Source organism: Carcharhinus amblyrhynchos, chromosome 23 (genome assembly GCF_965287045.1).
Source record: "Carcharhinus amblyrhynchos chromosome 23, sCarAmb.v2.hapA, whole genome shotgun sequence".
Taxonomy (NCBI): Eukaryota; Metazoa; Chordata; class Chondrichthyes; order Carcharhiniformes; family Carcharhinidae; genus Carcharhinus; species Carcharhinus amblyrhynchos.
The window spans coordinates 2,160,230-2,186,637 of record NC_137346.1 but is presented as its reverse complement, the minus strand read 5'-3'; the positions used below and the strand labels follow the sequence as shown (position 1 = coordinate 2,186,637).

At 49.0% G+C, this 26,408-nt stretch overlaps 1 protein-coding gene across 1 annotated transcript; it reads left to right on the top strand.

Moving 5' to 3' along the window:
• Positions 1–562: 562 nt before the first annotated feature.
• LOC145357565 (tyrosine kinase receptor Cad96Ca) lies at positions 563–25,841 on the top strand. Its single transcript, XM_080211040.1, has 11 exons — positions 563–659; positions 13,431–13,527; positions 13,667–13,847; positions 15,953–16,091; positions 18,264–18,362; positions 18,441–18,598; positions 20,768–20,899; positions 22,551–22,665; positions 23,339–23,438; positions 24,331–24,430; positions 25,341–25,841. The coding sequence occupies exons 1-11, from the start codon at positions 563–565 to the stop codon at positions 25,464–25,466; spliced, it is 1,344 nt and encodes a 447-aa protein (XP_080067166.1). The 3' UTR covers positions 25,467–25,841.
• Positions 25,842–26,408: the final 567 nt, after the last annotated feature.

The following is a 26,408-nucleotide window of genomic DNA, read 5'->3' as shown; positions in this document are numbered from 1 at the left end:
CAGTGTGTGTGGGAGCCGTACCCCAGTGAGAGTCAGTGTGTGTGGGACCCGTACCCCAGTGAGAGTCAGTGTGTGTGGGACCCGTACCCCAGTGAGAGTCAGTGTGTGTGGGATTGTTTGAATGAGGTCCTCTCGAAGGGCTGATTTCAGCTACTGCAGGTTTTAACTTTCTCTGAGCTGTGACATTCGCAGATTTAGAGTGAGACTGATAATCTCTCGGATTGCCTCCTTGTCCCTGTCTGAATGCAGAGTGAGGGGTATAGCAGAGAGAGAGAGAAAGAGAGGGAAAGAGAGAGGACAAGAGATTTAGGGAAGATTCTGAGAAAGAGAGAGGGAGCGAGAGAGGGATTGACGGGGTGGTGTATGAGAATGCCATCCAGTAGGTGAGGGTGGAGGGAAAGCTCAGACTGGAATGGCTGAGCCCAGACGCTGGGTAGGGGTAAGCTGGTGTGCTGGGGGGTCAGTTTGCACCTTTGGGTGTCTCTGGTCGAGGTGACTTTAGGCAGTAATTGCTCAATGTGTTTGTGCTGCTGTTCAGACACCCCAACCTCCAGCTGCATAGATGACCAACAGAACCAACATCAGCTCAAGCGCCAGCTACTCAACACCTGAACCTACCAAAAGAACATCTACAATGCTCAACTCAAGCACAAGTAGAGGTACAGACAGTTTGGTGTGTGGGCGATGGGAGGAGGGCGGGTGTCTGGGGAGACGCTTGGAGAGTTTGGGGAGGGCAGTAGAGGTGATGATCTGATTGTGAAGAGGGAGGGGGCCTGTTTTTACCATGTTGATAGTGTCACACAAGACACGTGCTGGGATTCTCCAAACTCACACACCTGCTCCAGCTACCAGCAAGAACGGAGAACTTGGCACTGAGCCAAGTCCCTGTTCACATCAGCGGGACTGGAAAATCCCAGCTGCAGGGGTGAGGTCGGAGAATCCCAGCCCCGGGGCGAGGTCGGAGAATCCCAGTCCTGGAGCGAGGTCGGAGAATCCCAGTCCGGAGCAAGGTCGGAGAATCCCAGCCCGCGGGGCAAGGTCGGAGAATCCCAGCCCCCGGGGTGAGGTCGGAGAATCCCAGCCCCTGGGCGAGGTCGGAGAATCCCAGCCCCGGGTGAGGTCGGAGAATCCCAGCCCCCGGGGTGAGGTCGGAGAATCCCAGCCCCGGGTGAGGTCGGAGAATCCCAGCCCCTGGGCGAGGTCGGAGAATCCCAGCCCCGGGTGAGGTCGGAGAATCCCAGCCCCCGGGGCAAGGTCGGAGAATCCCAGCCCCCGGGGCAAGGTTGGAGAATCCCAGCCCCCGGGTGAGGTCGGAGAATCCCAGCCCCGGGTGAGGTCGGAGAATCCCAGCCCCGGGTGAGGTCGGAGAATCCCAGCCCCCGGGGTGAGGTCGGAGAATCCCAGCCTCGGGTGAGGTCGGAGAATCCCAGCCATGATGTTTCTGCTGCTCTATCTTTCTCTATGTCTCTCTCACTCTGTGTGTCGATCACTCTGTCTCTCTCTCCCTTTCCCTCCATTTCTCTCTCTATCACTCTCTCTCGCACTCTCACTATTTCTTTGTCTCTGTCTCTATCTCATTCTCACCCTCTTTGTCACCCTCTTTCTCTCTCTTTCTGTCTGTCTCTTTCTGTCTCTCTCTGTCTTGTCATGCTCTCCTTCTCTGTCTTTCACTCTGTTTCTCTGTCTCATTCTTTTTCACCCACTCTCACACTTTCTCTCTCTCTCTATCTCTCTTTGTCTCTCCCTCTCTCACTGGCTATCTGCAATACTTAGTTTCTTTGTGCCTTTTGTTAGGATCAGAGAACCCAAAGTAACATAGAACATAAAACACTACAGCACAAACAGGCCCTTCGGCCCACAAGTTGCGCCGATCATATCCCTACCTACCAGGCCTATCTATAACCCTCAAACCCATTAAATCCCATGTACTCATCCAGAAGTCTTTTAAAAGACCCCAGCAAGTTCGCCTCCACCACCACTGACGGCAGCCGATTCCATTCACTCACCACCCTCTGAGTGAAAAATTTACCCCTAACATCACTTCTGTACTTTCCTCCCCGCACCTTAAACCTGTGTCCTCTCGTAGCAACCATTTCAGCCCTGGGAAATAGCCTCCGAGAATCCACCCTATCTATTCCTCTCAACATCTTATAAACCTCTATCAGGTCGCCTCTCAACCTTCGTCTCTCCAGGGAGAAGAGTCCCAGCTCCCTCAACCTATCTTCATAGGGCATGCCTCCCAATCCAGGCAACATCCTTGTGTAAATCTCCTCTGCACCCTCTCAATAGCTTCCACATCCTTCCTGTAGTGAAGCGACCAGAACTGTGCACAGTACTCCAAGTGGGGTCTGACAAGGGTCTTATAAAGTTGCGGCATTACCTCCCGACTCCTAAACTCAATCCCTCGATTAATGAAGGCCAGTGCGCCATACGCCTTCTTGACCACATCCTCCACCTGCGAGGCCGATTTAAGAGTCCTGTGGACCCGGACCCCAAGATCCCTCTGCTCTTCAACACAGCTAAGACTCCTACCCTTGATATTGTACTCCTTCATCCTATTGGACCTGCCAAAATGGACCACTACACATTAAACCACAATGAAGTCCATCTGCCACTTCTCCGCCCAGTCTTGCATCCTATTTATGTCACACTGCAACTTCTGACATCCCTTCAGACTATCCACAACACCACCAACCTCCGTGTTGTCGGCAAACTTACTAACCCATCCCTCCACTTCCTCATCCAGGTCATTTATGAAAATGACAAACAGCAAGGGTCCTAGAACAGATCCCTGGGGCACTCCACTGGTGACCGACCTCCCTGCAGAAAAAGCCCCATCCACAACCACTCTCTGCCTTCTGCAGGCAAGCCAGTTCTGGATCCACAAGGCCAAAGCCCCTTGGATCCCATGCCCTCTCACCTTCTCAAGAAGTCTTGCATGGGGGACCTTATCAAATGCCTTGCTGAAGTCCATGTGAACCACATCCACCACTCTTCCTTCATCAATGTGTTCAGTCACATTTTCAAAGGACTCAACTAGGCTCGTAAGGCACGACTTGCCCTTGACAAAGCCGTGCTGACTATTCCTGATCATTCTAAACTTCTCTAAATGTTCATAAATCCTGTAAAACGAGAAGCAGGAAGAGGCCATTCTGCCCTTCCAGTCTGCTCCACTATTCATCTTTATCATGGCTGTTCATCAAATTCAATATCCTGGTCTCCCCTTCCTCCCCATATCCCTTGATCCCTTTATCCCCAACAGCTATGTCTAGTTTCTTCTTGAAATTGCACAATGTTTTGGCCTCAACTACTTCCCGTGGGAGTGATTTCCACACATTCACCAACCTCTGGATGAAGAAATTGCCCCTCACCTCAGTTCTAAAAGGTTTACCCCTTATCCTCAAACTCTGACCCCTAGTTTTAGACTCCTCCCACCACTGGGAATATTCTTTCTGAATCCACCCTGTCTAACCTTATTAGAATTTGTAAGTTTCTATCAGATCCCCTCTCATTCTTCTGAACTCCAGTGAATATAATCCTAACCGACTTAGTCTCTCCTCATATGACAGAGCTGCCATCCCAGGAATCAGCCTGGTAAACCTTCACTGTGCTCCCTCTATAGCAAGGACATCCTTCCTCAGATAAGGACACCAAAACTGCACACAATACTCCAGGTGTGGCCTCACCAATGCCCTGTACAATTGCAGCAAAACATCCCTATCTTGATACTCAAATCCTCTCACTATGAAGCCAACATACCATTTGCCTTCTTTACTACCTGCTGTACCTGCGTGCTTACTTTCAGCGACTGATGCACAAAGAAACCGAGGTCTCGCTGAGTATCCACCTCTCTCAATTTACACCCATTCAAATGTGTTATAAAAGCTGACTAGACTACAACAGTTTTTCTATTTTTGGCATGAGTGTGAGGGTAAGGTGTTTCACTCCAGGTATGATTCTATTAACACACCGGGAAGCTTTTAACAAAACAAACTTTATTTAACAATACAGTTTAAATATAATGAATGAATCAGCTTAATTTTTAAGAATTGAAATACTTAAACATGACAAGATACAATTCTTAATTGCCAACCTATCTCTATTAGTTCTAATTCATGCAATATTCCTCTTATAGACTAAAATTCCTCTTCAAAGTCCATAAGGAACAGCCAGGTTTATCTTCTTGTACTTGGGCTGTCAGTCCTGAAGTCTGCAGGACAGCTCTGGAGAAAGAGACAGAGAGAGAGAGACCTATTTCTCCTAGAACATCCAAATAGCAGCCTCCAGAGAGAGTGAGAGACTTGCTTCTTTCAGAACCTGGCAGCAACTGCTTGCTTTTCCTATAAACTTAGCTTCTCCCCTTAAGCACATGACTCTCTCAATTAATCTAATCAAACCCTACTCTGAAACCCCAGGGGACAAATAAATAAATGAAAAAACATTAACTCAGATTAAAACAAACACATCCCGAGCTAAAATCAGTCATTGGCCTTGTGTTCTCAGCATGTGAGCTGCCTGGTTTACAGTCAGTTTGGCACTATGTAAAATAGAGCAGAATATTAAACAAATCCATCATAAGAAAAATGATATGAATACATTTCTTAAAGGCACAGTATCATCACATGATCATATGCATTATTTTCTGTTTGATTTTTCCCTGTGTTCCTCTAGACACAGTAAGAAGTCTAACAACACCAGGTTTAAGTCCAACCAATTTATTTGATATCAAATAAATTGGTTGGACTTTAATCTGGTATTGTGAGACTTCTCACTGTGTTTACCCCAGTCCAACACCAGCATCTCCACATCATTCCTCTAGACAACCAGGGGTTTAGATTTGGCAATACTGCACTTATTTTTGGAGGGGACATGTCTACTTTTTACATGTATGGTCTTGCTTTTAGTGTTTCCCACTGGTTTTTCCTCTTGTAGTGCTGTACAGTTCACCTCAGCCAAGACTTTTCTCATTCCTGCAAAATTTGCCTTTCCCCAGTTCAAAACTTTCCTTCCTGCTTTACCTCTGTCCTTTTCCGTGATAATGCTAAATCTAACTGAGCTGTAATCGCTATCCCCAATATGGTTGCCAACTGTCACTTCACCCACTTGCCCTTCCTCATTCCCTGAGAATTGCATCTTCTCTCATTGGGTCTGTCACTAAAGATTTTCCTGGATACACTGTGTGAATTATTTTCCCTCAGTGCCCCTTACATTGGTGGAATCCCAGTTGATGTCAGGATAGCTAAAATCTCCTACTGTTATTGCCCTCTTGTTCTCACAGCAGAAATTTGCCTATATTATGGTTCTTTCTTTCACTATTTGGGAGTCTGTAGTAAACTCCCAGTAATTACTCTCATTCTCCTAATGGACCAGGCTGATGAGGCTGCAAGGGGCAACCTTTTGACCTGCACCAATCTTTGTGTGTGTAAATTATCACTGACTTTTGTGAGCCTTTGTCCACGCCGCTGATAGGTGTGACTGAGGTCTACTGTAATATTTTAAAGCTGCAGCTAGCTTTGATCTTCGAATCTGGATATGGGATAGCTGTGCCCCTCTCTGTAATCCCCACAAATGCTTACTGTCCAATTGTTTTTAACATGGGGACTATGGGTGCAGCCCATTTGGAGAATTGTACCATCTTCATAATGCCCAAAGCAGCCAAGTACGTCCGTGAAGATCCTGGAATATTTACACAATAATTCCTTAAAGCCTCAGGTTTAAAATTTCCAGCCAGATTAATTGTACCTGTTTTAACCAATCAGATCCCATTACACAAGGTTTGTGACCTTTGGTTACCAATTTGGTAGCTTTGCTGTCTGGCTCTGAAACGTCACGGTTACTGTTGCTGCTCCTGAAGTTTGCAGTGTCTCTCCAGTACACGTGGACAAAATGCTGCCTGTCTCACTCAGCCTTAACGATTGGAGTCCTGTTTAAAGATAACATGTCTGTTCCCCTGGGACTGTGGTCGCCGACCCTGTAGCGACCTCCCATCCGGAGTGTTTTACCGCTTACCAGTAATGTTACCTCAGCTGGGGGCACTTTGCTTAGAATAAAGAAAGAACAAAGAAAATTACAGCAGAGGAACAAGGCCCTTCGGCCCCTCCAAGCCTGCACCAACCCCGCTGCCCGTCTGAACTAAAAGCTTAGCTGGACCTGGTTTCGGGTGAATGACTCAGATCCCCTGTTGGGCTCCTTATCCAAATTGATTAAGGGAATTATATTAATAGTGGTTTTTTTTGCACTGACTGGACTGATTGCTTTGCCTTGCTCTGTGCCTTTACGTGATTTTTCTTGTTACAGTTGGAACGCACACAGTTGTTGCAATGATAAACTTCTTGGGCGTGTTCTCCCCCAAGTCAAAAACACACTTCAGCCCTTGATGTTGCACCTCCTCTGACGGGCACTATCGCGCCTGATCCTGGGTTATTTTGCGTACAGCTGTTTGCTGTTACAAGTGTTTGACCTTGTTTGGTAAACCTTGCAGATCTGTCACGCTGCACTCTGTGCAGCTCAGTCACCTGGGCCAGCTCCATTTCCCCAAGGCCAGTTTGGTCTCTGCCAGGAACATTTTTTGTATTATTAAGCTGTTTATATCACAGACTGCCCCTACATATTTCCCTTGATGCTGGGCTGAATTTGTAGTGTTCTGCAAGTTTCCTAAATCTTGCCACAAAACCTGAGCCTGTCTCCCTGACTCACACATTGCTGTGTGAAATTTGTATCTGAACATAATACTCGAGGGGCAAAGTTCAAATGATCGCAGCAATAGGCAAGGTTAGTGGTCTCACTAAGCTGTAAGTGTGTGCAAGTCACAGATTGTTAGCAAAACTTCTTCACTCAAAGGGTGGTGAATCTCTGGAATTCTCTGCCCATTGAAGTGGTGGAGGCTACCTCGCTCGATATTTTTAAGATGCGGGTTGATGGGTTTTTGATAAGCGAGGGGATTAAGGGTTATGGGGAGAGGGCGGGAATGTGGAACTGAGCCACGACAGATCAGCCATGATCTTGTTGAGCGGCGGGGCAGGCTCAAAGGGCTAGATGGCCTACTCCTGCTCCTATTTCTTATGTTCTTATGTTCTAAAATAATCTTCCTCTTGTCTCCCACTGTTATTTCATTTACAAGATCACAGTCTTTCTATGTGTTGTCCCCAGTCATTGATCTCTGGGTCAAATGGTTCGATCTTTCCTGTGCTAAATTAGTGAACCTTATTTCTTCCTGCACTCAAGTCTCCTCCCCCTCCGGCTGGACACTGTGAGTCCCAATGACTTTGATGTTTAACCTTGTTGCCAGTGTAATCGATTGAAGGCTGCTGGACACAGCTTTGACTATCAGGACTTCATTGTCAACAGAGTAAATTTTTATATATACAACATGTTCAGGCTAGATTAAAATGTGACTGTTCTTCTTCACTCCCTGGTTCTAGCTGCCATCCCTCCTTGACCTGTGGTCCACTCCTTCCTGTCCATTAGCTCAGCTTCCCGCTGGGAAGATCCTCACTGATCACCCCTCCTTAAAGGGCCATGCTACTATACTGCTCTTTGGACAGTTCAGAGAGACAATGGCCTAGTGGTATTATTGTTAAACAATTAATCCAGAAAGTCAACAAATGTTCTGGGGACCCGGGTTCAAATCTCACTACGGAAGACTGTGGAATTTGAATTCAATAAAAAATATCTGGAATTAAGAATCTACTGATGACCGTGAAACCATTGTTGATTGTTGGAAAAACCCATCTGGTTCACGAATGTCCTTTAGGGAAGGAAATCTGCCGTCCTTACCGGGTCTGGCCTACCTGTGACTCCAGAGCTAGAGTAACGTGTTTGACTCTGAACTACCCTCTGAAATGGCCCAACATGCCACTCAGTTCAAGGGCTTTTAGGGGCGGGCAATAAATGCTGGCCAGCAACACCCATGTTCCATGAATGAATGAAATAAATGATCCATTTAACTCCTCCTTAGTGGACTGAACACAACATATGCAGCACTTTGGGTATTACTGCCAAGCAATAAAAATAGGGGAGGAGGTGAAGCATAAGGCAATTCTCCTGAGTGTGTGTGGCATCCAAATTTATAATCTGATTCACAGTCTCACAGCTCCAAACATGCCTGGCTCCAAATCATTCACTGAGCTGGTGGAATTGGTAAAGTCACATTTCCAGTCTAATCCACCAATTATACTCCAGAGATTCAAGTTTAATTTGAGGGGGAGAGCAAAATGATTGTGACTTATATCACTGAACTGAAATATATATCAGAGTATCGCCATTTTGGAGCGACCTTGAATGATATGTTATGGGACAGATTGGTCTGTGGAGTGAATAATGAGGTGATTTAATGGAGATTACTTGCAGATGTTAATGTAAATTTTAAGCAAGCAATGGAAATAGCGTTGAAAAAGGTGCATGAGTTACAACCATTCACCAGTTGGAGTGTGCAGTCAGCAATGGCACCAAAACCAAAGGGGGAGCCTCAGGGAGGGAAATGAGTTCAGTTACAAATTAGACACGGAGTTTGAGAAGAGGAAAAGTTAGAATGTTCCCGATGTGAAGATAATCACTCCCTGAATCCTGCAGCTACAGGGAGGCTTAGTGGTTTTTTCAGTCATAGGCGAGGCCACTTAAGGAATTGGTGCAAAGCCAAGTCAGGTTTACGGAGCTGCCGATTAAATAACGTGTGACCAGCATACAGCGCAGGAGAGTCCGGCACCAAAGGTTTAAATATTCACTCACTGTTTAATTTCAAAGTGGGCAAGGTGGCTTCTATCACTGAAACCCCATGGGGAGGCTTTTAAGATGGAGATTGATACAAGGGCAACAGCGACTGTGATAGGTGAGCATAGATATCGATATAAGAACATAAGAACATAAGAAATAGGAGCAGGAGTAGGCCATCTAGCCCTTCGAGCCTGCCCCGCCATTCAATAAGATCATGGCTCATCTGTCGTGGCTCAGTTCCACTTTCCCGCCCTCTCCCCATAACCCTTAATCCCCTCTCTTATCAAGAACCCATCAACCCGCTTCTTAAAAATATTTAGCGAGGCAGCCTCCACCACTTCAACGGGCAGAGAATTCCAGAGATTCACCACCCTTTGAGTGAAGAAGTTCCTCCTCAACTCCGTTCTAAACCGCCTCCCCTTTATCTTGAGGCTGTGCCCCCTAGTCCTACTGTCTTTTTTGAGCGGGAAGAGTCTCTCCACTTCTATCCTATCCATCCCATTCATCATCTTATACGTCTCAATGAGATCTCCCCTCATTCTTCTAAACTCTAACGAGTACAAGCCTAGTTTATTCAGCCTCTCCTCATAGCTCAACCCCCTCAACTCCGGTATCAGCCTAGTAAACCTCCTCTGCACTCCCTCCAAGGCCAAAATATCCTTGCGCAGGTGCGGCGCCCAAAACTGCACACAGTACTCCAGCTGCGATATTTGAGAGAAAGAATTCAAGCATTGAATTTGAAGAGTACTGCGGCCAAAGTAACATCTTATCCTGGAGACGTGATGAAATAGTGGGCATTGCAGGAGTTCCTGTAAGCTACAGGACAACAGGCTGCACAACCCCCAGTCAGCATAGGGACAGGCAAAGGACCAAATCTTTGCGGCCACAATTGGCTGAAGGAATTCAAGTTAAATTGGACTGAGATTTTCAAAGTGTGGGAAGGGGGACTGCGCGAACTGATACCAGCCCTTCAAGGATGAATGAGGTGTGGATCTAGAGATGATCGCTCAATTCTTCAGGGTGAGGTTAGGAACAGATGCTTTATGAAAGTAGATGCTGAATTAAAGCGATTGGGCATTATCTGAGAATGGGCAGCGTGTGGAGTCTGCACGTTCTCCCCGTGTCTGCACCAGTTTCCTCTGGGTGCTCCGGTTTCCTCCCACAGTCTGAAAGACATGCTGGTTGGGCGGATTGGTCATGCTAAATTGCCCCTTAGCACCCCAAGATGTCTTGGTTAGATAGATTAGCCATGGTTAATGTGCAGGGTTGTGGGGATAGAGTGGCTGAGGGGACCTTGGTAAGACACTCTGTCAGGTAGTCAGTGCAGAACAGATGGAGTGAATGCTCTTCTCCTGCACTGTGGGGATTCTGTGGTTCACCCAGAGTTCCCGTATTGAAACTGGACAGGACTGTTGGTGTTTCCAAGTTAACAGTTAATTGGGCTGCCGAGTTGGATGAATATCCAATGCTGAAGATTGAAGAGCGATATGTAAAGCTGGCTGGAGATCTATCTGATACAAAGCTGGAGATGAGCCGTGCGCATCAGTAACTCGAATCAAACAATGCTTCCTGACGTTAGGTCACCATAAACACAAAGGGTTGTTCCAGGTACACACTGCTGCCTTCAGGCATGTCTGCAGCATGTGCAATTTTCCAGAGGACAACGGAGAGTTTGCTGCTGGGGCTGACATGAGGTTTGGTTACAGCTGGATGAAGTTCTCATAACTGGAGTGACAGAAACCGAGCGACTGGTACAGTTCACAATCTTGACTAGGCTCTCAATGTTGACATCAATGCCAGGCCATCAGGCGTAACTCCTGGCAAGTATCTTCATCTTAGATATATCTGGATGGGCACTGTGTAATTCTGCTAGGACCAACTCACCTCCTGGTACAGGGATGACTTCTCTTGCTCCCAAAGTGTGATACCAGGTTGGCAAGTCAACTAACCGTTTCATATAAAATATCTCTTCAGAAGCTGCCTCATTAGCCAAACTCATCAGTGTCCTCTACCTCACTTTGGGCAGTGGTGGATCCTAACTGGTCCAGCACTTGATCTGGTTTACCAAGACTGGCAATGTGTCTCTGAAATTCACCGCAAGTGCAACAGTCTCTTGTAAAGGCAGAAGACTAAGCACATCCTCATTGGTGATGTGCATTCCAGACCAGTGCTTGAATGTATATTCACCGGTGGACAGAATTAATATCCAATGCTGAATTCTTGCCGATATGATTGGTGGAATAGCCTTGACTTCTTTAAAAGTCCCAAGAGTGGTTATTATGGTGGTAATGTGCTTCCCGTAATATACTGGTGGAACTTGTTTACCCGATATACTATTAGGATTCTCAAAACATACCCTATAGACCTTTCAGGTCCATCATCCATCTTATCAGACAATGCTGCACCAATACGATATGGAGAGCTATCACAGGTTAACACCAATCCTTTAAATGGGTCAAGATGTACCAACAAACTCACAAATGTAACAATTATTTTACTCGGTTGAAAGTTTCTCTCTGGGGAGTTTCTGAAACCATCACTGGTGTCTCTTTGGCAGAATATCAAAGGAGGCAATAACATCAACAAGTTTGGTGAAAAACACCCATAGAAATTTCCCAGTCTCAAAACTGATTTGAGCTCTGCTGAGTTTCTGGGGGCTGACTGCCTCCTTTATGGTTCTGCCCTTGTTTTCCATGGGGTGTAATCCTTGTGCATCTACACAGTGTCCCAGGTAGAGGTTACCCTCACTGACTTGAAAAATACATTTCTCCTTCTGCAGACAAACTCTAGCCTCGCGCTATCTCCTCAGCACTCCCTCTAAATTAGCTAGATAGAAATATAGAAACTAGAAGCAGGAGGAGGACATTCACCCTTTCAAACCTGGTCTGCCATTCATTTTGATCATGGCTGACCAGCTGAGTCCACCATCCTTTGGCTCCAGTATCTATTGAGGCAAAAACAAAAGAATGGCATTTTCCATCAGCAACTACTTCCATCTGAACTCACTGAAGGTTTCAGTTGAAAAAGCTTTCAGTATATTTCATTCACTGACTCCCTCCACCAGTGTCTCATTCACAAACAAATGCCAGAACTACACTTTGTTTCAGTCACTTCGTTTCAGTTTGTTTTCAGTATTTAAATGTAAAGTTGACAATATCTGCAACTGTGGATGGGTGACAGATGCAAATGGTACCAGAGAACTTTCATTTTCAAGGGTGAAAAGCTGCAGCATGCTACGGTGCAGAGGGACCTGGGGGTCCTTGTGCACGAGTCACAAAATCCCAGTCTGCAGGTGCAGCGGGTGATCAAGAAGGCGAATGGAATGCTGGCCTTTATAGCGAGGGGGATAGAATATAAAAGCAGGGAGGTCTTGCTGCAACTGTACAGGGCACTGGTGAGGCCGCAGCTGGAGTACTGTGTGCGGTTTTGGTCGCCACACTTGCGAAAGGATATTTTGGCCCTGGAGGGAGTGCAGAGGAGGTTCACCGGGCTGATACCGGAGATGAGGGGGTTAACTTATGAAGAGAGATTGAATAGACTGGGTCTGTACTCGTTAGAGTTTAGAAGGCTGAGGGGGGATCTTATAGAGACTTACAAGATAATGAAGGGGCTAGATAGGGTAGAGGTAGAGAGATTCTTCCCACTCAGGAAGGACAGCAGAACAAGAGGGTGCAGCCTCAAAATAAGGGGAGTTGAGGAGGAACTTCTTCACTCAGAGGGTGGTGAATCTCTGGAATTCTCTGCCCGTTGAAGTGGTGGAGGCTACCTCGCTAAATATATTTAGATCACAGGTAGACAGATTTTTGACAGACAAGGGAATTAAGGGTTATGGGGAGAAAGCGGGAAAGTGGAACTGATCCACTTCAGATCAGCCATGATCTTATTGAATGGCGGGGCAGGCTTGAAGGGCTAGATGGCCTACTCCTGCTCCTATTTCTTATGTCCTTACATTCTTCTTTATTCATGGAATGTGGGAGTCAATGGCTGGACCAGCAATTATTACTGATTCCCAAGTGCTTTAGAGAAAGTGGCAGTATCTGGATTCTTGAACCTTTACGTATTTGTAGAAGCTCTTTGGATTCTCCTTTGCTTTATCTGCCAAAGCAATCTCATGTCCCATTTTTGCCCTCCTGATTTCTCTCTTAACTCTACTCCTACACCCCCTATACTCTTCAAGGGATCCACTTGATCCCAGCTGCCTATGCATGCCATGTGCCTCCTTCTTCCTCTTGACCAGGGCCTCAAAATCTCAAGTCATCCAGAGTTCTATCAGCCTTGCCCTTCACTCTCAGAGGAATATGCTTATCCTGAACCCTGGTTAACACTCTTTACTAACCCACTTACCAGACACGGTAGCACAGTGGTTAGCGCTGCTGCTTTACAGCTCCGGGCTGCTGGGTTCAATTCCCGGGTTGGGTCACTGTCTGTGTGGAGTTTGCATGTTCCCCTTGTGTCTGTATGGGTTTCCTCCCACAGGCCAAAGATGTGCAGGTTAGGTTGATTGGCCATGCTAAAAAATTGCCCCTTAGTGTCCAGGGGTGTGTAGGTTAGAGGGATTAGTGGGTATAATATATGGAGATAGGGCCTGGGTGGGATTGTGTTTGGTGCAGACTCAAAGGGCCTCTTTCTGCACTGTAGGGTTCTTTGTCTTCCCACAGACTCCCTCAATAACTTTTGACCATTCCTGTGCTGACACTAGTGTCTCTTGTGTTTTGCAGACGGAACTTCCCACAAACCCAATCTCCAGCTTCTGTTCATCCCAGTTCTGCTGCTACTGATTGTGGCTGCCATGTGTCTCATCAGCTGGGTCAAGAAGTGAGTAATGCAACGCTGGCCTCAGATTGGGGACTGACTGGTTGTTAGGATGGGCAGAATGGTTGCTAGGATAGGCAGATTGGTTTCTGTGTGACCTATGCATTTTAAAATCTTTTATTCTTTGCATTCCACATTCCAGAAAAAGAAAAATAAGGAAACCTTGGGGGAACCGGATAAGACTGGGAGAGAGCATTCCAGCGACACGGGACAGAGTGTCACTGGTGAAGGTTCTCCCAACACCTCAACATTTATCTGCTGCACATCGTCACACCAATGAACTACGCTCATCACTCGCAGCAGTAGGAACACAGAGTGCACAGGTACAAGAGTCTATCAGTCTGTACACAACTGGGGTATAACAGTGTGTACACAAGCAGGGTTTATCAGGGTGTACACAACCCTGGTATAACAGTGTGTACACAACCCTGGTATAACAATGTGTACACCACTGGGGTATGATGTAGCCTGCCATATATAGAGTTATACAGAGTTAGATGGGAATGGAAGCTATGGGAAGGATACAAAGAAGCTGCAAAGGGATATTGACAGGCTTAGTGTGGGAAAAAAGTTGAGAAATGGGTGTGGGGAACAGTAGGAAAAATAAGAAAGCAGGTTTTTTTGAATGCTGGGAGACTGGAAAATGTTAGCAGTCAATGGACCTGAGTATTCCTGTATATAAATTATAGAAATTTCACATGCAGGTACCGCAAGCAGTTAGGGAAGCAATTGGTATCTTTCTGTTCATTACAAGGAGATAGAAGGATAGGAATAAAGAAGCTGTAACCACCTCTGGGATACTACTTAGAGCGCTGGATCTCCTTATCTAAGGAAGAATTGACTTGTCTTAGAGGCAAAGTGTTAATGTTTCACTCAACTGATGTCTGGGAGAGCGTGATGTCCCACAAGGAGAAATTATGTAGAATAGGCAGAGATTAACTGAGGTCCCATTCAAGCAGCTCAAATTCTTCAGAGGTTCATCAGGGACAATACTGAGACATTGGGCAGGATTTTACAGCCTGGCTCAAGCAAGACCGGAAATTCCTGCCCGAGGTCAACAGCCATTTCCATTCTCCGCCCCTTGCCCGCTCTGATTTTGTGGCGGACGGGGTGGTAGAGTTCCAACGATTGTTTCCCTGGCTGGGGAATCTAGATGTGGAGATGCTGGCGTTGGACTGGGGTAAACACAGCGAGAAGTCTCACAACACCAGGTTAAAGTCCAACAGGTTTATTTGATAGTAAATGCCACTAGCTTTCAGGATGCTGTTCCTTCGTCAGGTGAGTGGGGAGTTCTGATCACAAATAGGGCATATAAAGGTGCACACTCAGTTTACAGAATACTGATTAGAATGCAAGTCTTTACAGCTAATCAAGTCTTAAAAGGTGCAGACAATGTGAGTGGAGATAGCATTAAGCATAAGTTAAAAGAGATGTGTATTGTCTCCAGACAGGACGGTTAATGAGATGTTGCAAGCCCAGGCAAGTCATGGGAGTTACAAATAGTGTGACATGAGCCCAAGATCCCGGTTGAGGCCGTTCTCATGTGTGTGGAACTTGGCTATCAGTTTCTGCTCAGCGACTCTGTGCTGTCATGTGTCGTGAAGGCCACCTTGGAGAATGCTTACCTGAAAATCAGAGGCCGAATGCTTGTGACCGCTGAAGTGTTCGCTAACAGGAAGAGAACAGTCTTGCCTGATTGTTGAGCGATGTTCATTCATCCGTTATCGTAGCGTCTGCATGGTCTCCCCAATGTACCATGCCTCAGGACATCCTTTCCTGCAGAGTATCAGGTAGACAATGTTGGCCGAGTTGTGAGAGTATTCACCGTGTACCTGGTGGATGGTGTCTCCACGACTTGCCTGAACTTGCAACATCTCACTAACTGTCCTGTCGGGGGACAATACACATCCCTTTAACCTGTGCTTAATGCTCTCTCCACTCACATTGTCTGCACCTTTAAGACTTGATTAGCTGTAAAGACTCACTTTCTAATCAGTATTCTGTAAACTGAGTGTGTGTCTTTATATGCCCTGTTTGTGATCAGAACTCCCCACTCACCTGATGAAGGGGCAGAGCCTCAAAAGCTAGTGGCTTTTGCTACCAAATAAACCTGTTGGACTTTAACTTGGCGTTGTGAGACATCTCACTGGGGAACCTAGAACATGGGGTTCCAGTCACAGGATAAGGGGCCAGTCACCAAGAAAAGATGTTTTTACTCAAAGGATTAGGGATCTTTGGAATTCTTGGCAGCAGAGAGAGCTGTGGATGTTGAGTTGTGGAATCTATTGCAGATTGAGATGGATTGGTTTTTGGGGTGTGGTAGATCACTCTTGTTCCTATTGGTTCTAAGAGAGGCAATAACAGCCAGTTTCTATTTATTGCATTCACACCTAACCTTGCTCCCGGGTCCTTTGCTCTTTCTGTGCAGCCCGTCAAGTTCACAGTCGAAGACCTGACCCTGCTTGAGGTTTTGAAGGTCGGGAAACAGGGAAAGTTCTACCGAGCAAAGGTCACCCGTGGAAACTGCAAAGGACATCGTCTGGTGACATGCAAACTGACCATGAAGAGTGAGGAATGGGCAAATGGGGCTTTGAACTTTGACCCTCACTGGGTGTCACTGTGTTATGGGTCTTACAGGATGAAAAGCACGAAAGATCTAGATTCCTCTTCCACCTTTCACACCATTGGGATGTCCCAGCCAATCATGTATTCCGGAGGGTGTCACGATTGCAACAGCCATTGACTGCACAGCAAGATCCCATAAACAAAACTGACTGGAATATTTGCTTCAGGAATGTTGGCTAAAGCATAGATATTAACATTCCAAAACTCATCAAATCATCGCATTATATCCAGCTGAGACTTCACTAGGAAGGCAGCATCACAAACAGTGCAGCACTCCCTCAGTACTGACCCTCTGACAGTGCGGCACTCCCCCAGCACTGACCCTCTGACAGTGCGGCACTCCCTCAGCACTGACCCTCTGACAGTGCGGCGCTCCCTCAGCACTGACCCTCTGACAGTGCGGCACTCCCTCAGCACTGACCCTCTGACAGTGCGGCACTCCCTCAGCACTGACCCTCTGACAGTGCAGCACTCCCTCAGCACTGACCCTCTGACAGTGCGGCACTCCCTCAGCACTGACCCTCTGACAGTGCGGCACTCCCTCAGTACTGACCCTCTGACAGTGTGGCACTCCCTCAGCGCTGACCCTCTGACAGTGCGGCACTCCCTCGGCACTGACCCTCTGACAGTGCGGCACTCCCTCAGCACTGACCCTCTGACAGTGCGGCTCTCCCTCAGTACTGATGTCTATCCGTCTGCCTGGATTATATCTTTAAGTTGCCAAAGGAGGTGGTTGGACTCACCGAGTGGTGGCTGGTCCCCTTTGACTGGGTAAACTCTGATGTTACTCTGATTGTCTGCCTTTGTGTCTGTGCTCTAACCCCAGGGCCTATTTGTGAAATTGGTTTCTTCAATCCCATTAGAACATAGAACATAGAACATTACAGCGCAGAACAGGCCCTTCGGCCCACGATGTTGCGCCGACCAGTTACAAAAACAATGACCCACTAGCCTATACCAATCCCTTTTCGTCCATAAACCTATCCACAGATCTCTTAAACGCCCCCAAACTAGGCGCATTTACAACTGCAGCAGGCAGGGCATTCCAATCCCTCACCACCCGCTGGGTAAAGAACCTACCCCTGACATCCGTCCTATAACTACCCCCCCTTAATTTAAAGCCATGCCCCCTCGTGCTAGCTTTCTCCATCCGAGGAAAAAGGCTATCACTATCCACCCTATCTAAACCTCTAATCATCTTATATGTTTCAATAAGATCCCCTCTTAGCCGCCTTCTTTCCAACGAAAACAACCCTAAATCCCTCAGCCTCTCCTCATAGGACCTCCCCTCCATACCAGGCAACATCCTAGTAAACCTCCTCTGCACCCTCTCCAAAGCCTCCACATCCTTCTTGTAATGTGGGGACCAGAACTGCACACAGTACTCCAAGTGCGGCCGCACCAGAGTAGTGTACAGTTGCAACATGACGCTGCGACTCCTAAATTCAATCCCCCTACCAATAAACGCCAAGACACTGTACGCCTTCTTAACAACATAAACGCCAAGACACCGTACGCCTTCTTAACAACCTTCTCCCCATTGGTTCTGAATCTCACTGGGCTACTGGTCCCATGGAAACATGGCACCCAGCCTTCATTGTATATTAACTGCTGGAACCAATTGGATATTGAACCACGAGGTATCTCTCGCATCATCAGAGAGGATCCCACACAGGAAGCAGTCTGTTTCTCGGCTGCTGATCTCAGACACTGAGGGAAAACCCCAATCATTGAGGATATTGTGAAGGGAATGAGATATCGGGGTTGCTGTGAACCCTTGCCCCCGTTGCACTGTGCAATTCTCTGCTCCATTGTTGATAGAAGAGACTCCGCAGCATTTTAAAAGCTATTTTCTTCCTCCTTAGGCCATGGGAAACATCCTGGCTGCCTTTAATTAGCGCCAAGACTGAGAAATCCTTGTCTCTGTTTGGATCCAAAGTCTCAGCAGAAACCAAGATTCAAGCTTTCTTATTAGTGGTAGAAAACCTCAAAACTAAGGGTGTTGAACTCTGACCCCAAGATGTTGAAGCCTGGCCCCAGGGTGTTGAACTCTGACCCTGAGATGTTGAACTCTGACCCTGGGGTGTTGACTCTGTTCTGTTCCTCTCTGGCAGGTGTGTCCCAGCAGAAGTTGCAGTTGGAGATTAACATTATGAACAAGTTGGGTTATCACAAGAATATCATCCAGCTGCTGCAATGGAACGTGACACAAGGTAAACTATTGGGGCATTGACGATGGCAGCACATATGGGCCTGACAGCCCTGTGACTGTGTGACCTTGTGTGTTTCAGAGCCCTACATACTGATAATGGAGCACGTAAACCGGAATCTGAAGAGTTTTTTGCAAAACAATAAAGCTCAGCTTTCCGCCTGCAAGGATCTACAAATGCAACTGACATCTGCGGCTTATTTCATCTCACTGGGAATGGATCATCTCGCATCCAAAAAGGTAAATGTTGGGGGTGATTCCACCCCCCCCAAAAGTGCCCATGTGGGAGGGAGATTTTCCTGCCGGTTTTTTGGGTGTGGTTAGCCAGGTGCATGACAGAGTCTGCCGGAGGAGGGGTGAATCCCGTCTGAGAGGCTGGCATCAGCTCACTGAGTGGGTCACTGCCCCCTCCCCATCACTGGCCTCCTGACAGCTTTCCGACTGCAACCCCACCCCCCGGTCACCTGTCTCCCAAACCCCTGCCCCATTCACCCAACCCCACCCAATAACCCCTCCCCCCAAATAACCCCTCCAAAACCCCTCCCTGATTGCCCAAACCCCCTCCCCAATAAACCTCCCAAACCCCTCCCCCAATCACCCGAGCCCCTGTTGGTCAGCCCCATACTCTCCCCTATGACCAGCCCCTCCCCCATCCGTCTCCGACCAATCTCAAATGAGGGTGCACAGTGTTCCCCCGCCTCCCCCCCCATCGATCAGTCTGCCCCCGGTCTGCTCCTTTGCCCCCCTACCCTCGGAAGGCCTCCCCCCTTGGCACTGCTCAGTGGGCAGGACCAGGGTGCCAGGCCGACACTCCGGGGGAATCCTGCTTGTTGTGTTTGGCTGGTCAGGGCTCGGTGCACATGGCAGAGCGAGCTAGGAGAGAGGGAAAATCTCCAACCTGCTGTACACATTCAAATGAGTTCATATTTACTGTAAAAAGCAGCATAGTGGCACAGTGGTTAGCACTGCTACTTCACAGCACCAAGGACCTGGGTTCAATTCCCGGCTCGGGTCACTGTCTGTGTGGAGTTTGCACATTCTCCCCATGTTTGTGTGGATTTCCTCCCATAGTCTGAAAGATGTACTGGTTAGGGTGCATTGGCCCGAACAGGCGCCAGAGTGTGGCAACTAGGGGACTTTCAAAGTAACTTCATTGCAGTGTTAACGTAAGACCAATTGTGACACTAATAAATAAACCTTACTTTTACTTTAAAGAAAAGCACGATGCTTTTGAGAAACTACAGACCCAGGCAGCGTTCTCCTCCCTACCCCCCCAGCCCAACCACCGCAACTCAACCTCACCGCCAGACCCCACAACACAACCACCCCCCCACACCAGACCCAACACAACCACCCCCCACCCCAGACCGCACAACACAACCACCTCCCCCCCACACCAAACCCCACAACCCAACCACCCCCCCACCCCAGACCGCACAACACAAACACCCCCCCCCACACCAGACCCAACCCAACCACCCCCCCCACACCAGACCTCACAACTCAACCACCCCCCCACACCAGACCTCACAACCCAACCACCCCCCAACACCAGACCCAACACAACCACCCCCCCACACCAGACCTCACAACCCAACCACCCCCCCCACACCAGACCTCACAACTCAACCACCCCCCCACACCAGGCCCCACAACCCAACCCCCCCACACCAGACCCCACAACCCAATCCCCCCACACCAGACCCCCCCCCCCCCCCACCCCCAATCAGATCCAACAATTACTCCACTCTTTCCTCCAGCCAAACCCAAAACACATAACAAAGCAGCTTCATCCTGCTCAGTCCAGTTTGGTTGGATTGGTATGGTCCAGCTCAGTGCCACTGATCTGGCTTCTAACATTTATGTTGCTGCTTCATTATTCAAAAAGAGTTAGGAATGTTTGGGTGCCACAGTGCCTCACAGTGTCCAGTCCTCTGACTAAACACTTCCCGCTTAGAAAGGACAGCAGGACTAGAGAGCACAGCCTCAAGATAAGGGGGGCGGTTGCAGTTTAGATCGGAGTTGAGGAGGAACTTCTTCATTCAAAGGGTGGTGAATCTCTGGAATTCTCTGCCCGTTGAAGTGGTGGAGGCTGCCTCGCTAAATATATTTAAGACACGGGTAGATAGCTTTTTGGTAGGCAAGGGGATTAAGGGTTATGGGGAGAAAGCGGGAAAGTGGAACTGAGCAGCGACAGATCAGCCATGATCTTATTGAATGGCGGGGCAGGCTTGAAGGGCTAGATGGCCTACTCCTGCTCCTATTTCTTATGTTCTTATGAGTGTTGAGCATTCCAACCCCGTGTCCAGCGCTCTGACCCAGCGTCCAGCACTCAGGCCCAATGTCCAGCGCTCAGGCCCAGTGTCCGGTGCTCAGATCCAGTGTCTAACTTTCTGCTGTTTTTGACAGATTGCTCATCGAGATTTGGCAGCAAGAAACATCTTGCTGGGCCGTTTTCCACAGGAGTGTAAAATTGCGGAATTTAGCCGGGCAGTCGATCTCTCCAACATGGGAGCCGCAAAATGTAGGAACTTCAAAGGGGTCAGTATCCCAAAACCACCAACCCAATGACCAATCTCTAGACTCAGCTCCCGTGCAAATAAAACTCACCGTCTAAAACTGCAGCACTGCTCAAACGGGCTGTAGCAGATACAGAGGCTGGGCAGAGGGGGATAGACTGAGCGGCTGAGAGGAATTCAACTCCTGTTCCCATTATTACAACAACCTTTTCACAGAGATTTAGAACAGAACAGTGTGTAATACAGGGACAGAACCGCTCCCACCAGTACTGTACCCCAGTGTTACACGGTGACAGACCCGTCCCCACCAGTACTGTACCCCAGTGTTACACAGCGAGAGACCAGTCCCCACCAGTACTGTACCCCAGTGTTACACAGCGAGAGACCCGTCCCCACCAGTACTGTACCCCAGTGTTATACAGCGACAGACCCGACCCTGCCAGTACTGTACCCCAGTGTTACACAGCGAGAGACCAGTCCCCACCAGTACTGTACCCCAGTGTTACACAGCGACAGACCCATCCCCACCAGTACTGTACCCCAGTGTTATACAGTGACAGACCCTTCCCCCCTCTCATGCTTACGCTGGCATTGAATAAGATCGAATAATCAATCTGCCTATGCTGTATATCCATTTACATCCATGACTGGGTGTAAATTGAGAGAGGTGGATACTTAGTGAGACCTTGGTGTCATTGTACATCAGTCGCTGAAAGTAAGCACACAGATACAGCAGGCAGTTAAAAGGCAAATAGAATGTTGATTGTCAACACCATCAGATTGAAATTTAATAGGTTTTTGGCATCTCAGTGTCTGATTCAAATTGATTGGCTAAATTCAAAAACCTGTTGCCCTGGTAGAACTGCTGCTGGCCTTTTGATACTAACGTTTCAGTTTGGGCTCTCTGTGTACTTGCATTTTAAATCCCTAAGCACAGAAAAAGCACCACCTTTTAACAATTTGACAAACACTAAATTCGAACTTTCTACCTCCCAATCTATAATTACTCTATCCAAATTTGCAAGAGGAGGGAGGGAGGATCAGGATATTGAATTTGATGGTCAGGCACGATCAAAATGAATGGTGGAGCAGGCACGAAGGGCCAAATGGCCTACTCCTGCTTCTAGTTTCCTACCTGTTCCCCATGAACCTTAACTCCCTCACTCATCAAAAATCTGTCTAAATCAGCCTTAAATATATTCAGTGAGCCAACCTAATTCTTCCTCACTCAATCTTCATTAGATGACCCATATTTTAAACTCCGCTCCCTGATTCTAGCTTCCCTCAGAATAGGAGACACCTTCTGTACATCCCCCCCAACCCCCGCCGTCAAATCCCCTCAGAATTTCAATTAGATAATCTCTCATTCTTCCAGCTGCCTGTGAATACAGGCCCAAACCTTTCAACTTTTCCTCATTACAGGAGTCAACAGAGTGACCGTTCTTTGAACTGCTCCCGATACCACGATATTCCTCCTTAAATACAGGTCTAAAACTGTACAGAGTATTCTGGGTGGTCTCAACAGAGCACTATACAGTGATAATCAGGCATCCCTGTTATTGAACTGCTCACAGTAAAGATTAACATTCTATTTACTCACATTGTGATTTATCCAGATCTTACTCAGCTGCACAGACACTGAACTTGTGACTGATGGTTTGATCTTTCTCTAGAACCCCGGCATCCCGTTCCGCTGGTATCCCCCGGAATTCTTTACTGATGGAATTTACTCCCTGCATGGGGATGTCTGGGCATTCGGGATACTACTCTGGGAGTTGGCAACTTTGGGTAAGAGTAAGTCGCTGGAACTATGGAAACTCAGGCATTCCACACCCTCACCTCCTGAACATCCCCAGACACGCCCACGCCACAACAAGCTCACAAAACCCATTCGCTGACCCCCTCCCTAGCTACTCCTGAACTTCGTCCCCCTCCGTGCTCCCTCACTCCTGCTCTCACTACCTCACATTTCCCCCCACCATCGCCCCTTGCTGCCCCCAGCTCCATCCAACCCCCCTCGACCCCTCACACCCCTGCTCCCATCCAACATCCCTGCTCTCCCCCCACACTCCTGCCCCCTACCCCCCTCACCTCCCTGCTCCCCCCACACTTCTGCCCCCTACCCCCAGCTCCCCCACACCCCTGCTCTCCTCCACACCCCTCTCTCCCCTGCTTCCCCCATCCCCCTACTCCCCACCATCTCCCTGCTTCTGCCCCAGCCCCTTGTCCCCCTACCACCTGCTCCCCCCACACCCCCGATCTCCCCTGCTGCTTTCCCCACCCCGTGCTCCCCCCACCCCAGTGCCAGAGTCCCAGTCGAGTTGGGATTATGATGTTGCGTTGATGTGAAGATTGATTCTCTGGGTTCTCCTGTTTCCGGTGAGAGATGGGGTGGGGGGGGGGGGGGGGTGTCTGATCCTGCTGTGTTTCACTCACTCCCGGCTCCTGTCTGTCTCTCCAGGCCAATCCCCGTTTCCAGAGTTTGATGATGCTGAGCAGATGGTGCTGAACATTTGTTCCGGATACAAAATGAAGAAACCGCTCTATTGTCGGAATGAGATGTACGTCAGATGTACACCCGACCCACCCCCACCCAACCCAACAACCCCCCAAACCCTGCCCCCTGGCACCCATCCCCACCCACCCACCCCAACAACTCCCCGAACCCCCCCAGCACCCATCCCCCAGCACCCCCTCACCCCACCAGCCCAACACCCCCACCCACCCCCCACCCAACACCCCCACCCACCCCCCCCACCCACCCCAACACCCCCACCCACCCTTTACCCACCCCCCTCCACACCCCCACCGACTCTCCACCCACCCACACCCCAACCCCCCCACCCACCCCCCAACCACCCCAACACCCCCACCCACCCTCCACCCACCCCCAACACCCCCACCCACCCCCCACTCACTCTCCACCCACCCCCCACCCACCCCAACACCCCCCACCCACCCTCCACCCACCCCAACACCCCCCACCCACCCTCCACCCACCCCAACACCCCCCACCCACCCCAACACCCCCCACCCCCACCCCAACACCCCCACCCACCCTCCACCCCCACCCTACACCCCCACCCTACACCCACCCCCAACACACCCACCCACCCTACACCCACCCAGCCTCCACCCACCCCACCCCTACCAACACCCCCCCAAAATCCCCCAGCACCCATGCCTCACCCACCCCAACAACCCCCCCAGCACCCATCCCCCACCCACCCCAGCACCCCCACCAAAACCCCCCAGCACCCACCCTTCATCCACCCTAACAACCCCCTCAAAACCCTCAGCACCCATCCCCCCACCCACCCCAACACCCCTGAGCATCCATCCCCCAGTACCCACCACCCTCACCCTCACATCCCCCCACCCCCCCAACACTCCCCCCAGTGTGGAGGGTGCACGGTGTAGATATATCTCAGAGTTCTTTGTGGTTTGTTTCAGTTACGAGGTGATGGAGTTCTGTTGGGCGAGGAAATATGAGGAGAGGCCACCATTCACTGACATCATGAAGTATCTGGAGGATTTGGTAGAGAATGATGCAGTGAGTATTTGCATAATGCACGGGTTATTCACTGATCCAGGCTGAGTGGGGCTCTGTCACTCCAGTCCCTTAGAGCCACTGAGTGAGTCAAATGGAGTTGTGAATATTCTGAGGAGCTTCTCTCTGGGGCTGCCGAGGGTGGGAGTGGGTCAACATCGACACTTGAGTGAGTGTGTCAACACAAACTGATCATAACTGTGTATCAGAGCAACACTTGCCAGATTCACATAGGCTCCCAGCAATTTGTCAATTCAAAAGATCCCCCAGTGAGAGTCAGCACCTTCAGGAACTGTATCCCAGTGAGAATCAGCACCTTCAGGAACTGTATCCCAGTGAGAGTCAGCACCTTCAGGAACTGTATCCCAGTGAGAGTCAGCACCTTCAGGAACTGTATCCCAGTGAGAGTCAGCACCTTCAGGAACTGTATCCCAGTGAGAGTCAGCACCTTCAGGAACTGTATCCCAGTGAGAGTCAGCACCTTCAGGAACTGTATCCCAGTGAGAGTCAGCACCTTCAGGAACTGTATCCCAGTGAGAGTCAGCAGCTTCAGGAACTGTATCCCAGTGAGAGTCAGCGCCTTCAGGAATTGTATCCCAGTGAGAGTCAGCACCTTCAGGAACTGTATCCCAGTGAGAGTCAGCACCTTCAGGAACTGTATCCCAGTGAGAGTCAGCACCTTCAGGAACTGTATCCCAGTGAGAGTCAGCACCTTCAGGAACTGTATCCCAGTGAGAGTCAGCACCTTCAGGAACTGTATCCCAGTGAGAGTCAGCACCTTCAGGAACTGTATCCCAGTGAGAGTCAGCACCTTCAGGAACTGTATCCCAGTGAGAGTTGTCTGTTGCAAAGCAAGCTTTCTGGTCTCAGTGTTGATTGTGACTCACAGGATGATCCCTCTCTCTCTCTCCAGGATTACATCCAGGTGGAGGATTGCATTGTGGAATGTCAGGAATTGGGCTCCTCTCCACCATGGACTCTGTCTCCACCTGTCTGTGTTCACAACACGTATGTCAGTGGCTGGCTGGATTCAGTGTGACAACGTACAGCATGTAGTTGGAGATAAGGCCTCATCTCCTCATCAATGCATCCCTGAACCTCTAAAGTCCTGCTCAGGAGCAAAGACTGAACAAAGAACTGTGGTGTGAAGGTGGTGGAATATTTATTATAGACTTTTTTCACCTGCTGCTGTGTCCACAGAAGAGAACTGGATCATTTTTGAGATGTTAGAAATGTGGCAAAGACAGCGTTTATTTCTTGTGCAGAATTACGCTGGGTAGATGAGGTTGGATTGGGTTTGACCCAACTGAGCAGCTTCACCCACCCCTTCCGTAGAAAGATGGTTCAATGCAGAGTTTTTGGAGGGTTTTTAGGCTGTACAGACTGGGTTAGGATGGGTGTTTGGGGGGTACAGACTGGGTTAGGATGGGTGTTTGGGGGGTACAGGCTGGGTTAGGGTGGGGGTTTGGGGGATACAGACTGGGTTAGGATGGAGGTTTGGGGGTACAGGCTGGGTTAGGGTGGGGGTTTGGGGGATACAGACTGGGTTAGGATGGAGGTTTGGGGTGTTCAGACTGGGTTAGGATGGAGGTTTGGGGTGTTCAGACTGGGTTAGGGTGGGGGATATAGACTGGGTTATGATGGGGGTTCAGGGTGTACAGACTGGGTTAGGATGGGGGTTCGGGGTGTACAGACTGGGTTAGGATGGGGGTTTGGGGTGTACAGACTGGGTTAGGATGGGGGTTTGGGGTGTACAGACTGGGTTAGGATGGGGGTTCGGGGTGTACAGACTGGGTTAGGATGGGGGTTCGGGGTGTACAGACTGGGTTAGGATGGGGGTGGGGGTTCGGGGTGTACAGACTGGGTTAGGATGGGGGTTCGGGGTGTACAGACTGGGTTAGGATGGGGGTTCAGGGTGTACAGACTGGGTTATGATGGGGGTTCGGGGTGTACAGACTGGGTTATGATGGGGGTTTGGGGT

Bases quoted from the DNA above. Each gene is read 5' to 3' on its own strand.
- LOC145357565 (XM_080211040.1), top strand. From the start codon at position 563: ATGACCAACAGAACCAACATCAGCTCAAGCGCCAGCTACTCAACACCT. The intron at 13,528-13,666 runs GTGAGTAATGCA...TCCACATTCCAG, and splicing joins CTCATCAGCTGGGTCAAGAA to AAAAAGAAAAATAAGGAAAC. The intron at 22,666-23,338 runs GTAAGAGTAAGT...CTGTCTCTCCAG, and splicing joins CTGGGAGTTGGCAACTTTGG to GCCAATCCCCGTTTCCAGAG.